This window comes from Diachasmimorpha longicaudata, chromosome 18 (genome assembly GCF_034640455.1).
Source record: "Diachasmimorpha longicaudata isolate KC_UGA_2023 chromosome 18, iyDiaLong2, whole genome shotgun sequence".
Taxonomy (NCBI): Eukaryota; Metazoa; Arthropoda; class Insecta; order Hymenoptera; family Braconidae; genus Diachasmimorpha; species Diachasmimorpha longicaudata.
In genome coordinates this window covers 2300884-2321119 of record NC_087242.1, presented here as the reverse complement: position 1 = coordinate 2321119, position 20236 = coordinate 2300884, and the positions used below count along the sequence as shown (strand labels likewise).

Sequence of the window (20236 nt, the reverse complement as noted above, 5' to 3'; positions counted from 1 at the left end):
TCGGTGTCGGTACTGCATAGATGGCTGGGGACAGGCTAGAATTGAGCTGTTCTGATTCTGTCGTTCATTGCAAGTAGCCAAGTTTAATTAAACAGGTATATGTTGGTATAAATAAGTGTGATAGTGAAAAATAAAAGAACATTTGTGGTGCCGTATGGGCATAGGACACTTGTACGTTATCAATGCCAAGTTAAATACCAATCGTGGCACATTCGGACATCGACAGTGTTATGTGACCGACGTGGCTTTTACAATCGTCTAACACGAGAATTATATTCCATCATCGAGTTAATCAGTGACAAATGATCCCAGCAGACTGACAACACGCCAAAAAAATTTATAAAAATATATTTAAATTAAGTAGTGAATATTCAATTGTCGAGTCAGGTAAATGTTTTTTGTTCATTACTAATTATTATTTGGTTTTATGGTTTTTATGAAAAATTTATGTCGATTCAACTGCCTCGATTCACCTTACGTGTACCTTTATCTCCAGGCTCCTATCATTTCTTTGTTCTGAGTTCATATTGTCCTTTGTCGGTCCCACGTTTTTAATTGATTTTTTTTATGGTCTATTATTAGTGATTATTCGAGTGAAACGATTGTAACTCGGTCCTCACTTTCACCCGGTTCATGACTTTCACTTTCTTGGTTATGTGAATAATTTCGATATTGTGTATTCATTTTTTTTTAGTTAATTAGTTAATCGTGATCGAGATTTTGGGAGGATAACCTCAAAGAATTTATGGTGTTTCAGTTCTTTGAGGGATTCGGAAAGGTTTTTTTTGACGATTTTCACGAGGTCGTCGTCTTTGGCACGATGCAACTGTGTTGTAATTAGGGAATAATTAGAAGTGTGATAATGTACGTGAGGTTTTTGGATTGAAGTGAGTCAACAGTTGATGACCATCGCTTTGGGGGTCTTCAGGTTTTAAAAGCTCTGCTTTTGAGTGAAGTCAAAAATTATTGAAAAATTGTATAAAATTTTGAGAAAAATTACATTTGGAATCATTTTTTATTTATATTAATTATCACTTCGGTTTTTCTGAAGAGAAAGTTAAGACTTTTGGCACTTGGCAACAGACAATCCACCATTTGGGGAGCAAGTTCTGATAGTTATTTATATGGAAGAAGTTTTTTAAAAAATATCAATACGTTTCGAAATTTAATTACGATGATACTGACTGTGACTATAGATGATTTTTTAAAAATTTTAGTGAGGCAATTTTTGGGAAAATTTGGCAACTGAAATTTTTTGAAAGGAACGCATCGGTCGGTAAAATGCCGACGTCATCTACTTTGAAGTGTTGATTCAATCGTGAAGTAATGCTTCAATATTTAATACAAAAAATATTACTTAAATATTAACATTAGTATTTATATTGATTGATTAATTGATTTATATTAATTTATTTGAAGTCCTCAAAGAGCATTTAATATCAGTCATTTAGATAATAGAAAAATCATTATTTTAGAAATATATTTAGGGGTCATAGTCGTCTGGGAAATTAGGTTTTTGATAAATAAAAATCGGATGCGAGCATTTGAGTCACCAAAAACAACAAATTTTAGAGTCAAATTTTACTGTCTAGACCCCATCGGTAATAAAAAAAAATTGAGATCAATTTTCATGCGGGTGAGGATCAACCGTTGACTCATTTAACATCGAATACCTCAAATAAAATTGTTAACGGTTGTGTGAACGTCAAAGATTTGAACCGAATCACTCAAATTTATTAATAAAATGAATATAAACAATATAGCGTGGCAATGGCGAGAAAGAGGATAGGTCGAAAGTCCAGTGGAGCTGTTAATACAGCTGAGGAGCCAGAAGGAACTGGACAAGAAACGAATGGGAAATTAAATTCTACCGAGCTTGGACGTATGACAAAGGATCGTCTTAAAATCTTACTGAGGGAACGTGGTCTACCTGTCTCTGGGAACAAAGCTGAGATGGTACAATAAGTGTCTAAACGCATGATTCAATTTTTGTTCTTCCCATCGTTCAGAAGTTTTTTTGTCATTTTTCAACACCCGAAGAATTGACTTCTTCACTGACAACCGACTGGTACCGCATCACCGTCGTTACATTTAAAATAGTTTTACCCTCAGGTCGGTATTCTACCCTCCAGGTACAGCTTTCGAATATTTTCTGTCGTCAAATTTTTCGAGCAATTGCCTGAGTCAAATTCGAGAGAATTCATAGACAGATAATATCTAAATTAATCACTTTTATTAATTTAATAATTAAATTTTGAAAAGTTGATATTTCTTGGAAAATTCCCTCTTTATAAATAAATAATAGAATTGTTTTGCAAGCGGTAGATTATCTTTTACGAAGTGTCGAACGATTCCTTGATTTTTTTACGTGTAATAATAAAAAATTCAGACACTTTCTGAAGTTCTGATTTTTAATCTTTTTTTCAAACAAACGATAATTAAATTGAACAAATTACAATTCCATATGTGACATGTGATTTTATGTAGTTTTGGATAATTTTTTGATTTTACTAAGAGGATAAAGCTATTTTAAATACCACCACAACCCCCCTCCCCCCATTTTTACTCTGAACTATTGATTTAATATATTTCTTGTTATCATCTATGAATAATTTTTCACAGTGCTTTCGTGCAATGAAGCAAAGCTCGTCTTCAGTTCTACACAATTGTTTTTATTTATACGCCTTTATTTGCATAGTTGACGATGGCGATAAAGTGGCAAAATTTATCGCAAGATTTAAAAAACTCCAATGAGTTTTAAGCTCGCAGGCTATTGCAGTGAGATGTTTTAAATATTAAAAATTGATTGTGTCTGGTTGGTTGACATTTCATGTCAACTCAGCCACTTCATTTTGTTTTTGTTAACGTATGAGCTGCGCTCTGCCTTCTTTAATCTAGAGTATAAAAAAATATTGATGGAAAAACTATGAGAAGAGAGAATATAAACTCAATTTTTTTTAATTAAAAATTCAAATTATATTTCTATTCGTTACAGATCCTCACATTGTGAGGAAAGTTAAACTATTAAAAGCCTAGAATTCTATAATAATTATATATTAGATATAATTATATATAATATGTAATGTATAATTATCGTAATATATAATATCTAATTATTATAGAAAAATGATTGAAAGAGACTGAAAACTAAAATTAAAAATTCAAATCATATTTTTACAATAATTATATGTTATATATAAGACCACAAATTACTGCAAAAGACAGTGTTCGATGCAGCAGCATTTAAGTTTTCTAGAGCAACATAATTAATTAGTTGATCAACATATAATCAATGCAAAACAGAAAAATGAGAATTAGAATAACAATCACAATGATGACTAGAAGGAACAGGAAGTGTCAATGAATTCATGAGCTGATGACAAATGGCATGTGATACACAATAACAGTAATGATTAGAATATGAGGATAATTACGGAACATCACGAAGCCGATCGATTTTCCCCCTTACAACCATCAAAAATTATGTAAAAAAATATAAAACTACGAGAAACTATAGAACAAAAGACATTTTCTTCTATTTTCCGTTCAAAACGTTCTCCTTATCGCGGTTTTCATACGATTTTCGTTGTTTTTGATTCCGAATGGAAGAATTGTATACGTTAAATCCAAAATTTTCAATTTTTTAGTCAGACTGACTAGTTCTGATCGTTAAACTGCACAAATTCCAATCATTTAAATAATAATTTATAACATTCATTTCATTGTCATTTCGATCAAGTTTGAGCTTTGGAATGATTTGATTATTCATCTCTGAGTCATTCGCATTGAATTATTCCTAAATAAGGGAATATCGGCACAATGTTGGCCGAATGTCGGCCCATGTCGGCGGAAGGTTGGCCCAATGTCGGCTGCATAAAAAATCGTCTCAACGCCTGTGGCAACATCTTTTCCTTAAGGTCCATGTCTGAAGCAATAAAATGAACATATAATACATAAAAAACGAAAGAATAATAAAAAAAATCGCATTAAAAAATTACCTTTTTACCCTCAACCGATGTTTTCCTGTTTATACGGGGCAAAGTCGATCGGCTCTGGTGAATGAGTCCCAAAATTGAGTGAAGGCATTTACATTCCACCGACACATTCCCTTAACTTAACTGTAGACCAATACGTTAGCATTAGAGTAATAATAGCAGCTCTCGTAGTAGTTAGACTGATATAAATTTACGAATGTGAGAGAGGGGGAATGGTGAGTCTGACCCTTGGCTCGTAGATGACCTCCGACTCCTCGCCATGCCACGGCTTCAGTATGACTTACTGTTGATACCAATCACTCCCCACATGACAGTCACTCCAACGCGATTGTGACCCTCTGGTGTATTAATCAGTGGAAGTTAGCTCGACTAGTTGATCTAAATGTACAATCGTGCTAGGGTCAACGATTGTTGTAAAAATGTATTACTTGCGCCGTTGGAGTGCAATAGACTCGAGGATTACTTAACTATTGACATGAGTCCCAGTGATTCTGACGTAATTACGTTGATTTAATTTTTTATTTATTTATCAGTAGTTGTCTGTCGAGTGAGCAGAGATGGCTGTTAATTATTTTTAGATATATTAGGAACTTTTTTGGTGATTTTATAAAAATTAGTTATTGGTGATTACTGATGTCTTTGGATAATTATCGTGCTTTAGTTGATTATTAATTTTTCAGTTGATGACGAGAGCAGGAGATTTTTGTATTATTTTTCATTTCAATTCTAAATATTTCGATATTTAATATTTTAAGTGGCTGTAAATACCAAATACTGCAATAATCACTCTTTCAATTAGTATTCAAATCATATTCGTTTCTAATATTTATTATTTTCATTTTAAATCTTAAATATTTTCATATTCAATATTTTCATCGCTCATAAATACCAAATACTCCAATAATCACTCCTTGAACAAGTATTTAAATACATTTCTATCTTCATACACCCATCACTGCTTTTCCAACGTCAATACCGATACTACAATCAAGAACCATCGATTGATTTCCAGATAACTCGATTAGAAGGAACTATGGAAGGCAAAACAGTTCGTCGAGGAAAGGAGTTGAGTACTTCAAATGGTGCCCAGAAATTATCAACCGACGATGGATCATCAGGATCAAAAACTAGAACGAAAGCTGAAAGTGATTCGATAGATCCAGACAGCCTGACCCTCTGGCATCATCCAATGACAACGTTAAATTATTTCATTCGAGAATTGTTCATTGACATTGTCAGTTTAGCACATAGAACGTTACAGTACAAGAAGACTGTTTGGAGTGGATTACTTGTTATTGCTGTGTTAGTGGTCTTCAGGCATGTGACAGGGCCCCATCAGGAGTTGCTGAAGATCTGGGAAGACAGTCTTCTCTGGTGGCTCTACTGGGTGGGACTGGGGGTCCTATCGAGTGTCGGGTTGGGCACTGGGCTGCACACATTTGTGCTTTATCTGGGCCCACACATAGCAGCTGTTACGATAGCCGCTTACGAATGTGGGGGACTTAATTTTCCAGAGCCACCGTATCCTGATGCCATTGTCTGTCCAGAGGTGATTGATCCAGCTTGGACAGCTGGCATTCTCAATATCATGAGGAAAGTCAGGGTTGAGGCGATGCTGTGGGGTGCGGGGACTGCTCTGGGGGAGCTGCCACCATATTTCATGGCTCGTGCAGCTAGAAACAGCCGACAGAGTGATAAGAGTCATGAGTATGATCAGGAGGATCTCAAGGAACTTGAGGCACTCGAAGCTTTGGAGAGTGGGGCCAATGTTCCTGTGCTGATGAGGCTGAAACTTGCTATGAAGCACTTCGTGCAGAAGGCTGGGTTCCTGGGAATTCTCGCCTGTGCTTCGGTGAATATTTTGGGATTATTTGTTTTTTATTTTTACGGAATTTGTTGGTAGTTTTTGCAAGAATTTCATAGTGGCCATGGCTCATTGGAAATTTCTGGTTTTTTCTTCTTAATCGGGAAAATTTCCAAGTTTTTAAGATAGTTTTGGTGAATAGTTTTGTTTTAGATGGAACTTGATTGATTTAGCTTTAATTTGACACCTGAATTATTTAATTATCATCATTTTTTATCGTCTTATGAGAGATTTTAATCAAAAGATGATATTTCATGATTTTTGTTTCACCAATTTTTACAATATAAAGATTAAAAATTTAAACTCTGGTGATATAAATTATCAATGATTTTATTATGTAAAAATTTCAATTAAAACACAATTGAAAGATGGAATTTCTAATTATATGAAAAAATATGGAAATGTTACGACTGTTTACCAATCGCTGATTTTTATTGCAATTTCTGTGATTTAAGTTTCAATGTTTTTGTTGTAGATTCCAAATCCACTTTTTGACCTCGCTGGGTTGACTTGTGGCCACTATCGCATTCCATTCTGGACTTTCTTCGGTGCTACACTCATTGGTAAAGCCATTGTTAAAATGCATATTCAACAGCTCGCTGTGATAATAGCGTTCAATGAAGAATTATTGGATAAAGCTATTGGATTTTTGGCTGTGATTCCTTATGTGGGTACCAAGTTCCAGGAGCCATTTAAAAAATATTTAGTCGAGCAGAAGAATAAGCTGCATAATTCGTCGTCAATGGTGAGTTTTTGAATATTATCATCTCCTGATTTTCTCAGGATTTGTTAAAATTAATTTTAACAAATCAACAAAACAAAGGATTTGTTCGAATTAATTTTAACAAATCCTGAGAAAATCATCTCAGGATTTGTTCAAATTCTCAGGAGCATATTAACATCTTCTGATTTTCTCAGAATTTGTTAAAATTAATTTTAACAAACTAGAGTTTTTGATTATTTCCTGTTTTGTTATTATTAAAGTCATTCAATTCTGTCTTTCAACTTTATTATTCCCATTGTTTATCAGAATTAAGGAATCTCTCTTCATTCTTTCACTAACGAATCCAATTATTAACTTTAAAGGACCTCATAACTGCGTTAATTTTCATTAAAAAACAACTGTAAATGAAATTTTAAATTTTTGAATAAACAATATTTGCAGGAGGGAACAACGACGATAGCGTGGCTATTCGAAAAATTTGTTATGCTGATGATATGTTACTTCCTCATAACGATAATTCACGCCCTGGCCCGCAATCATCATCGCAGACGTACAAAGCCATCAGTGGATTGAGATTTAGGAAAATTTTATTTAAACGCTAATGCGATATGTTGAAATCCAAACCAATTATGTATAATTTACACAACAGAAATTTTTACTCGCACCGGCGTCTCCTACAGTTATTATTGAATAATGATTTTATGAATTTTCAACTCAGTCCATCAGAGATAAGCTTATCGTAAGTCTATGAATAATTGATTGTAAATATGTACAATGAATTTACAACGTCAGGTAGAGACATTGCTTTTTCAATTACGTATGATTTTCTTTTTTCGTGTATTCAGTCAGTCGTTTTCGATTGATAAATATTTTTAAGCTGCAAAAATTAGGTAAATTTGATAAATTGTATGGAATCATGTGCTACTACTGAGTGAATATTATGAAATTAGTGTTTCCATAATCTTGTGAATCACGTTGCTGGATCCTTGAATTTATTGCTCAAACGAATTTTTACCAAACATACAGTTCAAAGCATAATCAAGTTTCGTAATTCGTGCATGAAATCGTCAGAGATCCACGGGGCCAATGAAATTGAGAACAAATTTTTTCACGGATTTAAGGAACTTCCGCGAGGAGTTAATAAGAGTTGAAGGAAGGAATGGTACGTTGAGGGGAATTTTTGTGAGAATTTTTGTGGCGTTACTTTGAAATTTTTTTCGAAATGTGCCAACTTGACTGGCCACACCGATTTATGTAGAGAAAAAAAAATGAGACACTTGTGAACTAGAAATTACGAGGATGACAATTGACATGACCACAGGGCTCATGAGTTATTAAAATGTCTGTCAAAATTATGATTTTTTTGGAAGTTCTACATTGAAGTTTTCGATTCGTCTCGTGAGTTTTCGATTGACTGCGGAAGTTCCTTAAACCTCTTTCGTTTATTAGTTTTCAAAATTGAATGTAAAATGAAGTGACATTTAGGTATTCTATGTCAAATGGAATGTAATTGGTTTCACATTTTTTGGCAGCTCATTTTGGGAAATAATTTTTCTTTTTGTAAATCACCTCAGCGGTTTTCATTTTCTCCTTTTGAAAGAAGACTTTAATGTATTTTCCAATCCCTAAAGGTTCATGATATCGATTCATTGAATGACAAAAATGGTTTTTTCAAAAATAAAAATTCAATTGTAAATTTTTCAATTTTTTTTCAATTTAAGAACTGAAAAAAAAATCCAATAAAAGTTAAAATACACATCAAAAATAGAATAAAAGTCCAAAAATTATCACTTGTTTTGTCGACCAACTGAAATTAAGAAAATTATATTTACGAAATAACCTGTCAGAAGATTCTAAAAAAAATTCAGAAAAATTTCCTCACGTCTCCAAATCATAAAAAAACCTCGGGGTAAATTTCCATTTGGCATTGAATACCTCAATTATCTTGTAATTTCCAAAAAATCTATTGTAAATGTCACAATTCTCAACATCTCAGAATTAAGATTGAGGAATTGACAACAAACCAATTGATGTGACATTATTTAATTATAGTTTCCCCATTTGCTTTCCCACATTAACGATAAATGCAACGATTGAAGTGAGAATCTCTGAGAGAATGTGTCCACATTGTTGACGATTATTTGATAAATAAAGTAACAGTAGTATTTGTGGCTGACATTCCTGAAGTGAAGTCTTTGAACTGAAAAAAAAACTAGAATTAAAAAACAACAGCCAGACCCACTTGAAGATAAAAACCCCCAAAATGATCGTAAAATAGGAGGAAAATTGAACGTTTTTCATCCCTTTCTGGCCACTTTGATTGAATATTTTGATACTGTGAGTAGCTAGGATTTTTTGAATGAAATTAATTAATGGAATCGTCTTTCTAGGCTGGTTACTGTTATTTAGAAGAAAATATTGTTGTGGATAAGAAAAGCATGAAGAAAATCTGTTGTTCCTAGGGACTGTTTATCTCCTAACGAATTATCAATTCCATGTGCATCATCTAGTGTTTCTATACAAAAAATAATAATAATCCTGTTGTGTACATTTCTACAGACATCTCCATTCCCATCTAATCAATGATGAATTCCAATCACGATGAAATATTAAATTAAATATCGATTATTTTTCCCATTTAAATTTCCGCCAATAAAATGGCTCGATTCGATGTTATTTAGCATTGTCAATACGAAATTAAAACAGATAAATTTTTAATTATTTAACCGATAATTTTTCACAAAAAAAACACAATTTTTTCCAAAACCAACTAAACCTCGTCGAATTTTACGGTATCACATACACAGTTTTGAGATAAAATTCGGAGATTTCCAGATTTTTTGCTGCAGACGAGCGTCTGTAATAATTGTATTTTTTATAACAACAATTTGAACATGAATGAAATGATAATTTAATGGTTTTTCAATTATTCAACTGAATGCTCTCATGGCGAGATTCGTTTCGCTGAAATTTGAACGGGAAAAATAAACCCCCGAATACCACTAGAGCTTCGAAATTATATAATTTGTCATGTCGACTCCTTCATTTTGTTTGCGATGAACCTGACGTTAATTACTCGATAATTTGGGAGCTCTGGTGGTATCATCAGCGGGAATCGGCGAGAAGAAATATTTTAAACAAATTCTGTGGTCAACGAAAATGTAGTAATATCTCGTGTGTATCAAATATTTTGTATTCTGATAAATGAATTTGTGATGACTGTATTTGTCACGTGTGTGCCATGCTTTTTTTTGAAAAATCCATGCAAATGTCTGCAAACTCCACGTGTATTTAAACATATTTCCGCAACATTCTCCCCCCATAAACGCCATTCGTCTTGCTATTAGAATATTTATGTACATTGATGAAATAAATTTGCGAAAGGACATTTCGTATTTTACGTGAAACTAACGTATCACTGGATTATTTAACAACTACTTCATTTATTCGATAAACGCATCCACATTGTTTTAATTTACAGGTATGTGTTGGTAATTTCAACAATATTTTTTTTCAGTTCTGCATTGAATTTGAAAAAACACCGAGTTTTCTTTGCTGTTATATTGCCCAAGGACAACGACTAGGTATCCATGAGATTTAATTAACGATACAAGTGATCAGCATGAATGTTACTAGCAATTTCAGATTCCCATCGGTCACCGTTGTTCAGGAGTTTTTCTTTGTTGTATAACAGCTCCTCGTGGGTTTCTGTCGAAAACTCGAAGTTGGGCCCCTGAAATTTGAAGGAAAAAAATTGAATTAAAAATTATTCTGCTGCGTTAATTCTAATTATTCTTGATTAAGATGATCCGGATGTCCTGCGGTTACATTAACATTCAGAATTGATTTTTCCTTCGATCATTGTTTATTTATAAAATCATTTCATTCACTGAAGAGGCCGGACGATTGATTAAAGGGACATTGACAAAGTATCTACTGGATACACTATTTTTGTATATTTTCAATTGCTAAAATGTTTAACTAATGAATGAAATTCGAATATTATCTAAATTAAATGTCGGAAAGTCTTGATATTTTTTTCAACATTTTTTTCTTGTAAATAAATGATAGAACTTGCCCACACGGTAGGTTATTTTTACGAAGAATCATTAGATCGTTAACTAACGACAAAACAGAAAAATATTTTTTTTATGTCAATTGCATGATAAATTCGCAAAAAAATTTGGAAGAAAACGTGAATTGCAGGGGAAATTGTGTATCTGCGGGCTATAGGGAACCCTCTGGTGAAATAAACATTTAAAATGTTGAAACAATGGGATTCTATTTCCGTATCAAAGGACATTCAACTAACAAAATATATTTCTTAGAATCTACGATATCTTTGTCTCAGGGTACGATTGTCTTCATCCTAACGCATGTCACTCACCTCGACTATGGCATCTACTGGACAAGCTTCCTGACAGAACCCGCAATAAATACACTTTGTCATATCAATATCGTATCGGGTCGTTCTTCTGGAGCCATCGGAGCGCTCTTCAGCTTCAATGGTGATAGCCTGAGCAGGACAAATGGCTTCGCAGAGCTTGCAGGCGATGCATCGTTCCTCGCCCGATGGATATCTGTCCAGAAATTATAAAAAATATCTTAAAAATTCATAAACAGTCAGTATTACCTAAATTAAACTTTCAAAAGTTTTCATATTTTAAAAAATATTCATATTCATATTCATATTTCATATTCATATTGATATTCATTCGTTTTCATATTTTTAAATATTTTGTTTATGAGACAGAATTTCTCTCTCATAAACAAATACCAGAACTTATTCGTCAACCGGTGGATTATCATTTATGAAACGTCAAAATTTTCTCGATTTCTTTACGTCTGACGATCAAAAATTTCGATTTTAATGCGTTTACTTCTGATTTTTTAACTTTTTTGGAAACAAACGATCATTAAATCGAAGAAAATATCGATTTCACGTGTCATCGAGTTTTCTTAAAATGTTGTGAAGCTCTCAGGTGTTTGTTACCTTCTTAACGCGTGTTCTCCTCTGAATCTGGGACTCAGTGGGCCTTTCTCAAAGGGATAATTGATAGTCACTGGTTCCTTAAACATCGCAGACAACGTCACCAGGAATCCATTCCCCAGTTCTCTCAAATAGAGATGCATGGCCTCGTTGTTAGGTACATTCGGCCAGGATGGGCTGTCGCTGGGAGTGATGACGACGTACTTACTCCGGGATGGCTGACACGTCGTTGTCGCCTGTGGTAGTGCCTTCAACGATCTCTGGGCTGCAAACAAAGGGATATAAATAAAATACCAGATTTTTTCCAACTGACCCTTTCGATGACGTTTTGGTGAACATTCTGAGCAGCTCTGGTATTGGAACATAACCTCTAAGTGAAGTGGCCTAACCGATTACACAATATTTAGTAATTCTTGATTGTTAGGGCACTAATTATTGTCAGATGAATGCGATTTTGATTTTATCAGTGGAATCGTCAGGTTCAATGGGACAGTCAACTTGTTTTACGTACACAAAACATTGTTGGCGATTCTACCGAGAACTCGAACGTTCGCCATTTTTAATGACACAGGTGTATGCGTAGCACTCACACTAATGCAGAGAGCAACAAAATTACAATGGTCACTGGTGTGAAGTAATTTTTGTACTCTTGATACAGCTCTAGGGAGCCAGACTGTGATTTTCATTCGATTTGTCCATTAAATTTTCATTTCTTAGAAATTCCTGTGACGATTTGTGTCGCCATTTTATTTTGCTAAAGTACCATATGATATAATGGCTCAGTTTCCCATTAACTATTTTCGTTCATCATACAGAACTTTTGTTTGACAATCTTTTTTTATTTCTGTTTATTTTCCAAAAATCTTCGGGGCAAATCACTACCCAAAACTCTTTCTGGGGACATTTTTTACAAAAATTTATTTTTGCTCTTTTCAGCAGATTTTATACGATTTTTTCTGAATAAAAAAAGTCTTTGGATTTCATGGACTTTGGTTTTTAGAATTGAATTTGGAATTCAATTGGACAGTGCTGCCAACCACCAGTGGCACCACCCTAACAGGAGATGAGGAATGGCCGACAGTGGGCCGACATTTGGCCAATGCTGGCCGACTGTCGGCCATTCCTCATCTCCTGTTAGGGCAGTTGACTCTGACGATCAGAGTCTGGGACAGATCACAGACATCTCCCCTCCTCGAGATGATTAATTAAAAATCCATTTGGAGGTAGTGGGGGTAGTCGTGGAGGATGAGTCATAGGGACCCCACATAATTACTAGGAGTGTACCTACCCCTAGTGACGCCGTCGGTCTGACACCCTTCGAGTCTGGAATCCAGTCTACTGTACCGACTGAGGCTAGGAACTCTCACAGCGGACGAGACCACACGAGTGAAGTAACAAAAAGTAAAAAAATTGTAATAATGGTCATGTCGATTAAAAAAACCCATGGAAGTTAATTTGTGTGTACTCAAGTGCATTAATCCAACGGTGTATTTCCAAAAGTGTCTTCAAATGTGAATCAACATTGTGATTGATCTAAATGGTCAGTATTTTGATTGTTCTCATAATGACGACGTTTTCGTAAGTTGGGACACAGCTCTGTTGAATCACGAAGATCTCTCCTGTCACATTGTCGAGTGACTAATTCAATAAATTTTCATAAAATTTCTGAGTCGTGATTTATGATGTAACAATGGCGAATGAATTTTCACGATAGACTCGTCTAACTTGTGACAAATGTTTCCTGACAAAATATTTTTCATCTCATCAGGAGAATGAGTTTTGAGACGTAGTTAACAGTTTTCTTAGTGACACCACAACCTTGAAATTATACTGGATGATTAGTGATAAGTAATTGCTAATAATTGGAACAAAACTTATCCCAATTACTCTAGTTGCTGTCAGTCCATGTATCTCTGCTGATAGTTTATTTTCAGTTTAATAATTCTTGTGGTTGATGGCCTTATTCGCAAACTGTCAGCACATCCGTATCAGTCTAATGAATAAAGTTAATGACGAGGGTGTCAGTTGCTTCATTCACTTGGAGAAAATTCTAGGATAATATTCGTCTATGAAAATGACGTTATCAATTTTTTATTGTTCCCTTAACTGTTTTAAAGATTTTTTAAAATAAATCCAACGAGTGTGACGTCAATATGTTTTGTTAAGTTGAAATGTAGCTCTGGGGAATAAGGAAAGTCTAGTTTGTATTACTGTACATTGTCATAAATGACTAATTTCAAAGACTTTGCTTCCAAACGGAAGCCTTGTAATTGACCGATTTTTCAATTCTCTAATTTCAATTGGAAGTTGCCTAGAATGTTATGAAACGTGAAGAAAGGATGTTTTTTGCTGCGAGAGCCACAATAGATTGATCTCTTCACGTTATTTACGTAGCATCTAACGCGTTTCATAGCAAAATTCACATGTGCTACTGTTTAAGTTTGGGAAAATGCGATTGTTGTTTTAATATTCAACATCGCCATTTTCATTTTACTTTGCAGTATAAAGACAAAGGGAGGCAGGTCAAAATTAATGAAGACAAGTACTTTTAACAAAATTACTATGTGGCATAATAAAATGCCCATTGATTAAGGGCGACTTTATTTTTAAACAAAATTGAAGAAATAGTATTTTGTACAAAGTGAAAAATTTATTTTACTGTGGTAATAAGCAGAAAAACGAATGAAGTCTTTTAAAACTTTATTGATGTTCTGGGACTTATTTCGGTTATTAATAGAAAATTTTGAAAATTATTTTATAGCAGATTCAAAATTAAAATTTATTGTTGTAAAAAAAAACAGAAATATCACACGATAAAATTGAGAGGAGAGAATTTTAGGACGTCATTAAATCCGAATGTCCAGTACTCCAATCCTAACATCAGATTTGTTTATAATTTTTTTTTTCGAGTACGGAGTGTGTTAATAAACAAATTGTTTTGACTACAATTGAATTATTAAGACTTTTCCAATGTGGCGCGTGAAGAAGGGACGAATAATTAATTAAGTTAATGTAATTTTCTAAAATTCTTGTTCCAGGAAAAGATCGACGGATTTCATTCAGGATTTGGCGATACTTTATCTAAAATATACGTGTCGTATGAAGAATATGAAAATGCAAATCTCTGCGAGAATTGACGCCTGGGAATTTCTTCTGTAAAGAAATATTGAGGTGAAATCCCACCGATAAACAATTGATCTATCGGTAACCAAAAATGCCAGGGTGTTGTGAACGTCACAGAACCGTATTATGGTTTATGGTTTGGACTATTTGTTGTCAGTGCACAAGGGCCGATATTTTGGTATTTTCGGCTGCTGCGAGACACCAAATTGAGGAGGAGTTCAGGGACGCGCCGGCGCGATTCGGTCCACTGATATCGTCGGATGGAATTAAGGTAAATTATTCATAAGGCTGAACAAATAGTCGACGAGATCAGCGCATTTGTTCGAGGATTATCAGGACGTCTAGAAGGAATGGAGAACATCGAATGCTGCAGAAATTCATTTCTGCAGCAGAAGTGGATTTATCTGGGAAGTAAAACCCCTGAGGTTGTTTTTCTCATACAAATTGCCCTCTGACTGAACTCATATGTGACAGTGGTGATATCTGGGGTTCTGTCTGACGTCGGTTGGGTAGAACCCTCCTAACTCAGCTATGATCTCTTCCAGGAAATGATGATTGTACCTCCGTGTGGTGGGGAAGGTTGAGCTAAAGGGGAATTCGAAAAAGTGGGGATAGGGAGTCATCATTCTTCCTTGACAAGGACAATATCCTGGATGGAAAACCCTAACGTAGAATTTTACTTTAATGATTTCAGGGAGTAATTGTTTATGCTGATCCACCGACTGCGTGCAGTGTCATTGCTCCACCGCCGAAAAATACAAGTTACAATGGAAATTGGATTGCCTTGATAGCTAGATACAATTGTAGCTTTGAGATAAAAGTTCGTATGGCGCAGGAAGCCGGTTATGATGCCGCTATTATTCACAACGTCAATAGCAACGAGATTGGTATGTTTAATAAATTCAGGAGAATTCAGTAATCATTTATTTTTATTTTTAACGTACCACGGAATTTTAGTTAACTTCAATTATTCGGTGGTGTTGTATAAAATGAAGACTTTAAAATAAATAAAAAAAGATAAATAAATAATGCAAATGCGTAGTCCAATTGGATTGTGGAGGTCGAAATGAATAAACTCTTGAAGGAATTTCAAGACAGAATTATTATTAAAAATTATAAGACTCTAGAGAGTCAAGAGGTACTCTACTGAACGAAAACTTACACTGAAGTAATTGAAGATTATTAGTGAGGCCCACATAATTAAATAATCCGACTTCGTCGAACCTTCTTTAGACAAATATTGATAGAAGAATTTAAATTCACATCAGGATATTTAATTAATTTATTGGAAGACACTCAATGTAATCACAGTCAAACATTTCTCATTAAATGATTAAGAGGTTATTTTAAAGGATTTTTTATCATCGCACCTTCTTATCGTTTCAAATTAATTATTAAAATTTAGTGCTGATTTGTTTAAAGGACTGAATTTTTTGAAATTAGAACTGTTGTTCTCGTTCTATGAACCGCTTTCCCCTTTTTTTCATTAAATTAGGAGCAGCTTTTAATTGTTTATTAGAATTTAAGTCGAATTTAGACAGATTTAGATAGATTTGTGTCAAGATTTTCGTTCTTTCGTAATTAAAATGACGCCTCCACAAAAATAAATAATTCTAGAAACAATTCTTCTTTAATAGAGGAAAATAACGAATGTCTTCATATAAATTATAATTGAGCTGCCATGAGAAATTAAAAGGCTTTCTAAGTTAATCAAACAGTGACATCTAATTCATGGAATAAAAACATCATCTCTGACTGCTAAATAAGAAGTACATGATTTATGATTTATGTTTCAGCGCCAATGTCGGCAAAGGATCCAATAGGAATAATAATTCCCTCAGTATTCGTCAGTGAAATAACTGGGCTAATAATTAAAGCAAATTATCTTTACAATCGTCGCTACTTCGTGTTGATCAATGATGACGTGCCCTTCAACATTAATACGCATTTGCTGCTGCCATTTGCAATTGTCGTTGGTATATGTTTTTTAGTCATGGTCATTTTCATGGTAAGTGTTTCATCGGTTGAGTCATCGAGCTGTGATATGATGATTGCATTATTACGTTATGAAAATTTTAAATAATTTTTACTTTCAATTTATGATAAATACGATGATAGTATGGTATATGTCAAAAACGTATACACGGAATGAAATTTTCAAGAAAAATTGTACTGCGGGGTACGGAAATTTCAGTCGATTAGACGCGAATTTTCCCAAATTGTGAAAATTCGAGAAAATTTTGCAGAATTCTCCAGATATTTTACAAGTACGTCACCAACAACAATTCAATTTTTCAAAAATAAACGGTTTTACGTGGGGAAGGCAGCAAAATAATTTTCTACCAAGTTTTTTATCGTAAATATTAATTTTCTCATCATAAAAGTATATTCGAAAAATTTGGAAAAATTTGTCTAATTTTTTTAAACATTTTTTGTTTCATTAATGATCTGTGTACGAGGTATTGAAAGATTTGACGTTTCATCCTCTCTCCCCCTACGTTCTTCTTATATGCCACCATTTGTCATTAATTATTAATTTCTAGTTTCTCCCTCGATTCCCTTAATTTCCAATATTTTTAAAAAAGACTTCGAAAATGTTTCTACTAGTCTCGTTTTTAAAAAAATTACATATTCATAATTTTGTCGAATTTAGTAGGGACTGACAATCATTTCTAACTGCAGGTGTTTGTAGATAGAAAATCAAATACAAAACGATGTAGATAACGTTTCTAAACGAAGGTATAGCCCAGCCCTTAATTGTTAAGTTTTTATTCAAAGTCGAATTATTCAATTTCTCAATCGAGTTTCAAAAATTCTCCGCGAGAGGTCCATAGCGTCCACTCGGGCAAATCGATACACCACTCGGTGAACGAATGAAGAACATCCCGTAATTCAAAAAGAGGTTAAATCACCAGTAATTTACTACTTTCCGTCTTTCCTTCCTCCAAGAATAAATAATTTAATTTAGTAACAATTAATTTAACCTTCTTTCTTTGATACACGAAATGTTCCTCATTCTCCTACCGAGTCGCCTGTCCATTCTCCCAGACGACGTTGTGGACCTCTCGCGGAGAATTTCTCAAGTTTAATTAAGAAGTTGGCTAATTAGACCACTTTTGTGTAGGAAAAATTTACATATATTTTGTTGTTGTTGTCACGTAAAATCTACAGTGATTTTCACAACAGATTCCATGATCTTAATTTATGCAATAAGAACAATCGATCATTCGTTCAGGAAATATTTTAATATTAAATCATATTATTGATATTCGACAGGTTGTGAGGTGCATAAAAGATAGGAGAAGACAACATAGGCATAGATTGCCAAATTCAAGTTTGAAAAAAATACCAACGCATAAATACACGAAAGGTGATCCATATGAAACCTGTGCTATTTGTCTCGATGATTATATCGAGGGTGAAAAATTACGTGTATTACCTTGTGCTCATGGTAAGTTTTTAATAGTACATTATGTCATGGGGTGATAAGGGGGTCAAGGGGGGCTTGGCCCCCTGTAGAAATAAAGAAAAGCAAATGTTCCTTTTTTTTTAAATTAGATTTTAATAATTGAGAGCCAGGTTAATGAAAAAAATAGACGATATAAGTAAGAGCAGTTTTATTTCTATGATTATGTGTTCACACTTCGATAGCAGTCGACGAACTGACAAACGATTTTGAAATCTTCAAAACGAAAGCATCATGGTTTCTTTCTTTCAATAATTACAAAGATTTCTTTATATCATTTAATAAACATAAACTGAAATTTTCCAGTTTATGTTTCTCCAGGAAACAATGACTTCATAGTATTGATATAGACTTAAATAGGTCTGTAATGTGATCATATTGTTTTTGCCCTTTTCAATATTTTTTAAGTCAATTATAAGCTTTTATTCCATTTTATACAAATTTTGAACAACTTTTTTAAACCTTAAATATGAAAAAAATATATTCGAATAATTAAAGATTAATTTAATGATTAAAGATTGATTATTTATCGTCTTTGTATTATCTCTGTAAACATTCATTTCATTACAATATGTGTGTTTTTTTTAGCTTATCACACGAAATGCATTGATCCCTGGCTAACGAAAAACAAACGTGTTTGTCCTGTCTGTAAACGTAAAGTGTTTGCCGCTGATGAAAGGGTTTTGACCGACAGTGAGAGTGATTCGGATGATTCAACCCCACTCATCAGAGATGGACATCAAGGTACCCTTTTCATTTTCGTTATATATACTAGCGCCACAGGGGCTACGGAGTTGATGTCTGTTCCTCATATGTAAAGAGAGCTACGAAGAATCTCGAACGATGAGTCGAATGATAACTTTCAAATAATCGAATGAAAATCGAATATTTGAACTTTTAAATAATCGAATGAAAATTATTCGATTATTTGAAGTTTCAAATAATCGATCGAATAAATCGAATTTGGCAAAAAGGGCAAAATGGAAAATAACTACTGCAATAACTAGTGCGTTAATGACTGTGTAAATAATCCAAAATATACCTCCCATCACTTTAAACTAATTAATAAAAAAGAACCTCTGAAATGACTGGATTATTTTTTTTATAGGCACACAAGGAGGAACATTTACCCCCCAAAGAGAGAATCCATTCACTCGCGCTCGACGAGCTCTCTCCCGTCGAGATTCCAACGCATCCAATGCCAGCGAAGATATCCTTCCCTACCTGAATCACATCTCCGGATGGGAGGAAAATCAAGAACGACGTGAATCTAACGTATCTGATACTTCAACGGATTCATTCAGATCTCTGTTTGCATCCGGTGCGAGTAGGTACACCCATGAAGCAGGCACTCCTGGGACCACAGCGTTTCTAGTATCCGACAGTCACAGCATTAATGGTTAGTGATTTCGTCAATGGTACATCGTGAAAATAATGTGAGACGATATTTTATTAATTAGTAAGTGGGGCGAAGAGTTTATTAGTTAGAGAGGGTACAGACCATGATCTTCAATATTCCTGGCACCATAATAATGGATCAGAAGATGTTAAAGTTATCGATTTATCTATGATCAATGAGGAGAAGAGAACAACGGGTAGACGAAGGTCAATAATTATTGGACACGTTATCACTATTAATTAATGTCCCCTTTATTATTATGTGAGTGGCACCGGGTGGCCGAGACATATGAAATTGATGGGATTCTTCGAAGAATGTGCTAATTATTATTATTATTATTAAATTTTTTTCATCGCATTTCAATTTTCAGGAGAGCAGACTCATCTGCAGCATTCAACGAGCAGTACAAAACCACATACTGTTACCCTTTGCAATGATGACGTTGAGGAGTATCCAGCTAATGTGGTGCTTGTCACATCTGATCAGTGTTCAACACAGTCCAATAACAACTCAGACTATGATTTGGTTGTGTAAGTTTAAGTGAAGAGGAAAATAATGATATCATAAAGTTATGGAGGCGCATAGGTACTGCATATTCTCCAACTTATGTGGTATTAATTATCTGTCATTTGTATGAGGATAAAATACAAAGTAACCATAAGATCTATTTTTATT

General features: G+C 34.0%; 3 protein-coding genes across 7 annotated transcripts; 2 read left to right on the top strand and 1 right to left on the bottom strand.

The window, feature by feature from the left end:
- Positions 1–9: 9 nt before the first annotated feature.
- LOC135170998 (vacuole membrane protein 1) lies at positions 10–9990 on the top strand. 3 transcript variants are annotated; one of them, XM_064137259.1, is made up of 5 exons: positions 10–387; positions 1764–1956; positions 5008–5847; positions 6335–6604; positions 7025–9990. In XM_064137259.1, the coding sequence occupies exons 2-5, from the start codon at positions 1771–1773 to the stop codon at positions 7154–7156; spliced, it is 1428 nt and encodes a 475-aa protein (XP_063993329.1). In that variant the 5' UTR covers positions 10–387; positions 1764–1770; the 3' UTR covers positions 7157–9990. The 3 variants fall into 3 exon arrangements, with proteins under 3 accessions (XP_063993329.1, XP_063993331.1, XP_063993330.1); XM_064137261.1 differs by lacking the exon at positions 1764–1956 and having other exon boundaries at positions 11–387; XM_064137260.1 differs by lacking the exons at positions 10–387; positions 1764–1956 and adding an exon at positions 4222–4491.
- Positions 9991–10006: 16 nt separating this feature from the next.
- Positions 10007–12244, bottom strand: LOC135170999 (NADH-ubiquinone oxidoreductase subunit 8). Its single transcript, XM_064137262.1, has 4 exons — positions 12085–12244; positions 11577–11838; positions 10971–11163; positions 10007–10316 (listed from the first exon to the last, which is right to left on the bottom strand). The coding sequence occupies exons 1-4, from the start codon at positions 12128–12130 to the stop codon at positions 10185–10187; spliced, it is 633 nt and encodes a 210-aa protein (XP_063993332.1). The 5' UTR covers positions 12131–12244; the 3' UTR covers positions 10007–10184.
- Positions 12245–12911: 667 nt separating this feature from the next.
- LOC135170971 (E3 ubiquitin-protein ligase RNF167-like) lies at positions 12912–20228 on the top strand. 3 transcript variants are annotated; one of them, XM_064137212.1, is made up of 8 exons: positions 12912–13113; positions 14612–14967; positions 15391–15583; positions 16493–16704; positions 17973–18147; positions 18751–18906; positions 19271–19598; positions 19932–20070. In XM_064137212.1, exons 2-7 carry the CDS (start codon positions 14788–14790, stop codon positions 19564–19566), a joined length of 1212 nt encoding a protein of 403 aa, XP_063993282.1. In that variant the 5' UTR covers positions 12912–13113; positions 14612–14787; the 3' UTR covers positions 19567–19598; positions 19932–20070. The 3 variants fall into 3 exon arrangements, with proteins under 3 accessions (XP_063993282.1, XP_063993280.1, XP_063993281.1); XM_064137210.1 differs by having other exon boundaries at positions 12913–13113; positions 19271–19561; positions 19932–20228; XM_064137211.1 differs by lacking the exon at positions 12912–13113 and adding an exon at positions 13201–13421 and having other exon boundaries at positions 19271–19561; positions 19932–20228.
- The last annotated feature ends 8 nt before the right edge of the window (positions 20229–20236 follow it).

What these genes read in the sequence shown, in the direction of transcription:
- LOC135170998 (XM_064137259.1), top strand. Translation starts at nt 1,771, where the DNA reads ATGGCGAGAAAGAGGATAGGTCGAAAGTCCAGTGGAGCTGTTAATACA. An exon ending in GAATTCTCGCCTGTGCTTCG is followed by an intron (nt 5,848 to 6,334) that starts GTGAATATTTTG and finishes TTTTTGTTGTAG; the next exon opens with ATTCCAAATCCACTTTTTGA. An exon ending in TGCATAATTCGTCGTCAATG is followed by an intron (nt 6,605 to 7,024) that starts GTGAGTTTTTGA and finishes CAATATTTGCAG; the next exon opens with GAGGGAACAACGACGATAGC.
- LOC135170971 (XM_064137210.1), top strand. Translation starts at nt 14,788, where the DNA reads ATGCCAGGGTGTTGTGAACGTCACAGAACCGTATTATGGTTTATGGTT. An exon ending in TATCGTCGGATGGAATTAAG is followed by an intron (nt 14,968 to 15,390) that starts GTAAATTATTCA and finishes TAATGATTTCAG; the next exon opens with GGAGTAATTGTTTATGCTGA. An exon ending in TGTATTACCTTGTGCTCATG is followed by an intron (nt 18,148 to 18,750) that starts GTAAGTTTTTAA and finishes TGTTTTTTTTAG; the next exon opens with CTTATCACACGAAATGCATT.
- LOC135170999 (XM_064137262.1), bottom strand. Translation starts at nt 12,130, where the DNA reads ATGGCGAACGTTCGAGTTCTCGGTAGAATCGCCAACAATGTTTTGT. An exon ending in AATCGCCAACAATGTTTTGT is followed by an intron (nt 11,839 to 12,084) that starts GTACGTAAAACA and finishes CTTTGTTTGCAG; the next exon opens with CCCAGAGATCGTTGAAGGCA. An exon ending in CAGTAGATGCCATAGTCGAG is followed by an intron (nt 10,317 to 10,970) that starts GTGAGTGACATG and finishes TTCAAATTTCAG; the next exon opens with GGGCCCAACTTCGAGTTTTC.